At 43.5% G+C, this 8,068-nt stretch overlaps 1 protein-coding gene across 2 annotated transcripts in view; it reads left to right on the top strand.

Annotated features, from left to right (window-relative positions):
• The window catches only part of BBOX1 (gamma-butyrobetaine hydroxylase 1), a 75,025-nt gene extending 67,310 nt beyond the window's left edge, over nt 1-7,715 (top strand). For both annotated transcript variants that reach the window (XM_075927769.2, XM_006111505.5), the window contains exon 8: nt 3,086-7,715. In XM_075927769.2, coding sequence (XP_075783884.2) covers nt 3,086-3,246 — 161 coding nt within the window. In that variant the 3' untranslated portion in view covers nt 3,247-7,715. The remainder of the gene's footprint in view (nt 1-3,085) is intronic.
• Nucleotides 7,716-8,068: the final 353 nt, after the last annotated feature.

Below are 8,068 nucleotides of genomic sequence, written 5' to 3' on the forward strand. Positions count from 1 at the left end.
TTGTAGCAGAATGCAGGTGGTTAAGTCGTTGAGACAGTGTCCTTTCTGGTTGAAATGGCAAGAAATTGTTTTTTCTTTGTGATCTTGTCTGATATCTGTTTTGTGGGCATTAATCCTTTGGCGAAGTGTCTGAGACGTTTGTCCAATGTACATAGCAGATGGACACTTTCGGCACATGATAGCATAGATTATATTTCTGGATGCGCAGGAATATGTGTTCTTGATCTTATAAATCACTTGGTTAGGTCCAATAATGGTATCAGCAGAATGAATATGTGGACAAAGCTGGCAACGGGGTTTGTTGCTTGGGAAGGTACCGGGTTGGTATTAGTGTGGTATGTCCTGTGGTTGTTGGTAAGAATCATCTTGAGGTTAGGTGGTTGTCTATAGGAGACCATGGGTCTGTCTCCCAGAGCCTCTTGGAGTATGGTATCCTGTTCCAGTATAGGCTGTAGTTTATTGATAATGTGTTGGACAGGTTTTAGTTGGGGGTTGTAGGTGATGACAAGTGGTGTTCTATTGTTGGTTTTCTATTACTATTAAAGATAGTAGTGTAATTCTGGTAAAATGGGCAGTAGCGGGCACTGGTTCTAGTCCATTTTTTTACTCAAAGTGACCAATCTGTTCCTATCACTCACAATGAGAGCTCATCAACGTTCCCTCTAATCTTTTTCATCCATGGGCAGAATACATTTTTATGTGCACTGAGGCATGGCTGCATGTACCACACAAGTAGAAACAAAATACCTAGCTGTGAGCACTTAGCTTTTCAGTTGAGTGGCATTTGAATTTCTCCCACACAAATGCACAGCTTACAGGAAACACCGAAGCTTGTGTAAGCATGGCTACGCCAGCTGAGAATCACACCCAAGTAGTTCCAAGTATAGATGAAATTTCTGTCATAATCCATGCACACAAGAGGACTGAATTAAGTCTTCATGGTTTAGCTACATTTGTCATTTCTTAATTCTTAAACATATGACCTTTGCAACCTTAATGTTTTTTAATGTAGTTAATCATATTACATGCAAAAAATATGGGCTGTTTTGAGCACATTGACTGAAAATTACCCTGGTGCATAGTACTAGTGCAAAGACATGCCATCGCACCCATGTGCGGCAGTAGCATTCTGCAGCAGGGATTTATATGAAGGCATGCAGCAGAAGGCAGTGATATAGATGGAATGGGAAATCCGTTACTACATGTCTCCAGTGGCACTATTGCCCCAGCAAAAAGGGTGGAGATATTGAGTCACACCCTCTTCTAGCCCATAGGCAGCAGTAATAGCTACTGGAGGGGAAGGGGGGGAAGAAGAGTGCACTGCAGTCCTTCACCTTGCCTGTGGGTTGTGGGTGGATTTACTTGCTAGTGCTCATGTTCATCACCTGCTCAGGCCCTCTGGCTTTGTGCATCTGAAGTGAGTTCACTCACTAAAAAGTTTTATGCAGTTAATCATCATGTGGAGCCATGATCACAAGGGCAGCAGTATAAAACCCCCAAGGCCTCATCTTCACTTGCTGTGCCAGCGATCGATCTGGCATTTGATTTAGCGGGTCTAGTTAAGACTCACTAAATCGAATGCTGAGAGCAGCTCCAGCCAGTGCCAGTACTCCTCTCAGTTGTGAGGCGCAAGGGAAGTTAACGGAAGCATATGCACATGTATTACTTCATAGAACAACTGTGAAGACGATGCCAAGCTTGGCTTAAGGTAAGTTGACTCCAGATACATATTTTCTGTAGCTTAACCCGACTTTCTAGGTCTAGTGTAGACCTGGCCTAAGATAGTAAGTTCCAAGTGCTTACACTTTGACACCTGTCCCCTCCCCCCACCCAAAGTCTGTCTCACTCTCTCCAACCCCTTCCCCCAGCTTATGCTCTCTTCCCTCTAACCCTATCCATGCCCAGGCTCCTAACGCTTTTCTCCCATGAATGGCAATTGTATATCCCTTCCTCACTGTCTGCCTTTGTCATTGCCCTTTCTTCAAGAACACACGCACACCCAGTTCTCACCACTGTATTCTAATCAGGCTGCTTTCTCTTCGTAAGTGTCAGGGTACTCGGTGAGAGCATTGAGTGTACAGGAGAGACGGTCCCTTGCTTTCAGTTCTTGTGCCTGGCACTACAGCAGTCCAGAGCCACAATCACAGGGAAAGTCCTGCTTAGACCCAATATCCCGGGGATGGAGCACGCTGAGTTGTTCCGTGAGGTAATACATGTGCAGTCACACACAGGAGCGGTGAGTTTTGGAGTATTAGTGCCCGCAGAACTTGAAAAGTCAAGTTCCCAGACTCTGAGATGTTTGTTTTGAGCATGTGCAAACTTCTGTTTTTCAAAGGCTTGTAAAAGTTTACCAAAGTGAGGGAGTTTTCACAGCAAAAGGCACATCCCTGACTAAGGAATGGGAGCCTTCTAGCTCCATTTTTCTCTGTAGTTGTCCCCTACAGTGGTGGATTGGATGCTGTGTACATTTCTCCCCCACCCCCTTCTGACAGAGAGAGGAGAGGAAGTACTTTATTACTCTCTCTGGGGTGGGGGACTAGAGGCTTTGCTGCACTGCCACCATGGGTGAGGCCATTTTATTTTAGTTCATGACAAACCCTTTTCTCTGTGCTGGTTGGATCCATGCAAAATGGTTATTCCAGCCATGTGGATGAAGTCTTCCTGCAGCCTCTATAACCCCAATAACATGAGAGGGATTTGCAGTTTGCAGGAGATACAGTGTGCACGGCCCTAACCTGAGACTTGAATTCAGTTCCCAGCCCTAGACTTCCTAACAGACTGTGGGCAAGTCTGTCAGTTCCCCATCTGTAAAATGGTGGCACTGCTCTATGCCACTGGGAAGTTGTGTGTGTTGGTATATGAATGATTCTGAGATGGTTAGCTTCCCCAGGCACAAATAGATGCAAGGGATGGCATGTTGTGCTTTCTAGATATGAATACGTTTCCCAATTGTGGGGAAGAGTTTTTGCGGGAGGGTTCAAGAGACACTCTGATAAATGCACTGAAATCGTTTCAATGTATTATATATTTGAAATGACGGAAAACATGACAAAGTGCTGAAGTACATTGTTTAATCTCTTCATAGGAGACATAGTAACATTTGACAACTGGCGTTTACTGCATGGCCGCCGGAGCTACCAGTCAGGGACAGAAATAGCCCGTCACCTTGAAGGTGCTTATGCAGACTGGGATGTGGTAATGTCAAGACTCCGACTCTTCAGGAACATTGTCCAGAATGGCAATTAAACTTTCTTCTGGTATAATAATTAGCAATGCCTAGGACAGCTCACCCGTTTTAAAAAATATAAATGTATTGAATTTCCAATACCAAGTGTACATTTTAAACCTTTGCTAATGTAACCTTTGAAAGACTGAATATATTTTTGAAAGGTATGTTTTGTTGAAATAAGGTATCTCACAGTACATCTTTATTCTGCTGTCACCATAAGTGGTATCTCAGCCTGCTGTATTAGTCTGAGGCTAATTAGATACCAATACATCACAAATGAGTCTTCTCTTATTAGGAATCAATCTCTCCAGGTGCTTGTTACCCATTTAGGGGTTGTAAAGGAGATCAGCTTTCTGCAAATTTTTTAAATCTCTTTTCAAATATGTAAAAGCATTTTATATATAATGACAAACTTTCTTCAAACTTCCCTTCCCCCCCCCCAAAAAAAAAAAACCAATAACTTTAGGCTCTACCGTGATAGTAACAAGAAATTCTACTCTGAAAAGTGATTATTCAAAAATAGCATCTTACTAAACAAATCTCTTCTTTATGCATGTTCAGAGCCATTCCTGTTTAATGTCACACCCAAAAGTAAATGGTTAGTACTTTTTATTCCACTTAGCTCTAAAGAGTCTATACAGCTGTAGGAGACCAAATGGATTCAAACCTCTCCTTGTTGTTAGTAGTATTACAATACTAACTAAAGTCCTGAGATCAGACCCTACTGTAGGTGCTTTGCATAGGCTTAGTAGAAGACTCTCCCTGTCCTGAACAGCTTATAGTCTGTATAGATGAAGGATACAGACCCTCTTGGCCCCATTTTACAGCTAGGAACTAAGGCACTGAGAGATTCAGCATGAGATTCACAAGGAGGACTAGGCTTAGCATTGCAAACCCTAACTTTTAGGCACCCTGCCACCATGTGAAATTCACAGCCCTGAATTAAGCACCCAAGTTTCCTATACACCACCAGGGGAGATTTACCTAAAGAAGGGATTCAAAAAGCCAGCAGATTGAGATGGGAGCTGCCTAAGCTAGCCAGCAGGAATTGCAAAGGAGAGGGGTGTGTCCTAAACCCCACTCTTCAGAAGGTGGTAAATTACCAGGATCATTGGAGACCCTGGTTCAGTTCTTCCCTCTGCCTTTTATGCCCTGTATTCATACTGACCAACATTTCCAAATTAATTTCAGGGAGATTTGTAGTGATATTTAATTTGCTATTAAAGGTGAAATACTTTTGCTTTCTTGAGCTTCTCCTTGCTTGTATGGTGCTGGTAATAGTACTGTTGGAAAAAACAAATGTATTTTGGTGGGAAGTATACCCCATAGTGTGCTAATTTTGTTTGCAAAGAAACATCACTAACATTGATTCTGTTTCAAATTCAAGTTTCCTTGTTAACTGGGAGTTAAATTCATTGTTGAGGCTTTCCATTTCTTCTGTGGGAATTACTTGGAAAGGTCTTCGGTGAGTCTGCTTCTCTTCCTGAAATCTAACGTTAAAGACTGTAACATGTCATCTTTTTCTGGGAGTGTTTCCAAAAGAGCTTTCATAGCTTCGCTTTCATTCCCTTCACAGCAGAGTAAAATCTTCTGCTGATCGTGTCACAATGACCAGAGCATTTCTTCAGACTTTAGGCAGAGAATCCAAAAGACAATTTGTTATCCTCTCCACTTGATTTTCTGGATTTAAGCAATCTTTGGCTCTTTTTTTGTTTCTTTGAGACAGGGTGACTTTATGCTTCTTCCAGAGATCTTTTGGAGCAGCTGCAAACAGTGGGGCTTCTACTTTCTACACTGCAAAAATTAGCAAATTCTTTCACGCATCAGGGTTTCTCAAGGAGGGTCATAAAAGATGCCAGATCTGACCTTTAATAGAGCTCTTCTGTTGAACCAGAGGACAGGGAGTGAGACAAGCCTTGACTGATGGCTCAACACAGTTCTCCCTATCGCTAAGGCTGTGTCTACACTGGTGCATTCTTGCGCGAAAATGTCCGCTCTTACGTAAAAACATGCCGGCTGACTACACTGGCCGTGCATTCTTGAGCAAGTAAACTGACGTTGTACTGTAGAAAATCAGGGCTTCTTGCACGAGAACTCTGATGCACCCTCTCAGGAAGAAGCCCTCTTGCGCAAGAGCTCTTCCAGAAGAGGCCAGTGTAGACAGGCAACATGAATTTCTTGCACAAGAAGCCCCTATGGTTAAAATGGCCATCAAAGCTTTCTTGTGCAAGAGAGCGTCTACACTATGTCTACACTGCATATCTCTTGCGCAAAAGCACATGCCAGTGTAGACGCGCTCTTGTGGAAGACTTTTTGTGCAATAAGTCTTCCGCAGAAGAGTTCTTGCGCAAGACGCTGCCAGTGTAGACGTAGCCTAAATGTGAGACTAAGGAGCTCTGTGGATCCCACCGGCAGTGGCTTGCCCAGCATGACACTGAAAGTCTTTGGAAGAACTGGGAATTGCATCCTAGAATCCAGCCCACAAGGGCATTTTCTCGTGCAGCCTGAATAGACTTGTCTGAGGAAGTATTCTTCTTTCATGATCAAATATCTTCCCCATTTGTGCTTCAGACTCAAAGTCCTGTCAGGTGGCTTGGGTACTGTACCTCACAGAAATGAATTTCTATTGTTCAGGTTTCAGTTTGGAAAAGGGAAGTGTAAAAATATATATTCCATTAACCGCCAATGTATTTTGTCTATTAAGGTCCCCCACAACTACTCAAACAGGTTATTTTCACACTCCTGATGTCCAAATGCCTTGTTTAAAACTTCAGGAACTGAATCCTACGAACAATTTATCATCTTCTCCGCTTGACTTTCTGGACTTAAGCAATCTTTGGCAATTCTTCTGTTTCTTTTATTTCACTGGCCCTGAAAACACAATCAGCCTCTTTCATACCTTGCAGAATGATTATGCAATTCAATATCAGTGGATAGCATCTGTTCAATCCACCAATATTTTGCAGGGAGCTAATGCAATAATATCCCAGGGCCCAAAATAGGGATAAAAGGTTAACCAGTTACCTAGTAAGCATTAGCCTTACCAGCATGGTTACCAGGTAAATGCTGAATCACAGGGTCTGGCCAGCAGGAGTACCACCCCCTGTGCCTGGTGGCATAGCCAGCAGGACCCCAGCCGCAGCAGACCAGTGTAGCCAGAGCCGCCCCCACCAGCCACAGCAAGCTGGGGCCGGAGCAACCCCTGCGGCTGCAGTGAGCCCTACCATCTGGAGCCTGGCCACAGTGAACTGAGGTCAGAACAGCTCCCCCACCTGCGGCCAATGGTTAACTGGTTAAACAAATCATTTAACAGTTAACTATTTTAGGCAGTTTTTACATCCCTAGCCCAAACATCCCAGGACTATTCGGATCACATTCAGATTTCACAGCTGTCCCACCTCTGTGTTGGTCAAACAAAAGCATTGGCCCTGAAAGCTCAATCAGGAATTGGATTTGGCTGCAGAGATGTGGCTCAGATCCATCGCACACACACACACTGAAGGGTGAATTTTGATTTCTCACAACTTTGCCCTTTTATTGTAGTCTGAAATGAGAGCAGAAGCTGATACGTGTCACAAAAACTAGCTTTTAGTGGCTATCTGATCCCTCAATGTTTGCTTCGTTTTCTTTCAAAAAAATTGGCAGAAAGTCTGTTTGAAATCAAAAGCCCAAAGCACTTGGTTTTAAGTGTACATTAGTTTTCAAATATCTCCTTTGCCGCATAATGGTGCTAAAGTGAATTATAACTAAGGTAGACAGCTTGTCTTTATACAAAACTTCGTGGGGAGGGGTAATTTGTGCTTCGCTTTTCAGAGACCCGTGTTAGTCCTATGCCTAAGTTTGATTAAAAGTTGTGTTGGAGTTGACTGGCACATTGGATTTTGGCCTAATTCTCCATAATTGTTTATGACCACAGCAGATGTTTCGTGCATGTGGTGGTGAAGAGATTTTTTCCCCAGAGATTTGATAGTGATTTTGTTGGTTGTGTATGTGCCCAGTGCAGCCAAATCTGCCTTAGCACAATAGTTACCCATTGGCTATAGAAGCTAACTTCTGACTCAGTTGCACTGAGTAATGCATTGCCAGTGCTATATTCATCCAGGTGGGCCTGGGGAATGTGCAGTAACACACTGCACCAGTGTGTGCAATTTGGTTAGCACATACTGGGGACTGCACCCTAGCAGTCTAGAAGACTGTCCCCTGTGTGTTGAAGCCTGGCCATGAGAAAAATAGCCTGCTTGTTCATGGAGAGAGATATCCCATTCCCTCCTGTGGGTGGCCTTTCGCAGGCAGGGCTGAGCCCATAAAATCTGATCGAGTGTCCAGCAAGGTAAATGGCAATTTTCCCAGTGGTGCGGGTAGATGTACAGTGAGCATGAATTCAACCCTTTTTCAGTTGTTGGGAACTGTGGAATTCTTGTGTGTATCTTTTGCATGCATCTGAGTAAAATGAACAGTAAATAAAAACAAACCCCTCTGGTTCTTATGCCCGTGCCTTGTGTATATTTGTATTTGTGTGATATTCGTCACCCCAGAACTTTCAATGTTGATTTTTCAGAATGAAAGCTGTGCTACTGAGTTGGCGTGTTCTGTTTGCGAAGGAGGCTGAGGCCTACCATGTAACTTCTAGCCTCATGGTTAGAAGGCCTCACCTGTGACTGTGGAAAAGGAAAGGGAGGGGGCTCAGCATGGGAGAGTCATTACAAAGGCCAGCTCTGTTAGAGTAATACAAACCGTGTGAAGAAGTGACTAAGGACGGTTAATTACCCCTTCATGTAACACAAGAGTCAGGGTGATCCAAGTACATGAATAAGCAACAGGTTTAAACCAAGCCAAAGG

The sequence above is a fragment of the Pelodiscus sinensis genome, chromosome 5, assembly GCF_052426305.1.
Source record: "Pelodiscus sinensis isolate ZL-2025 chromosome 5, ASM5242630v1, whole genome shotgun sequence".
Taxonomy (NCBI): Eukaryota; Metazoa; Chordata; order Testudines; family Trionychidae; genus Pelodiscus; species Pelodiscus sinensis.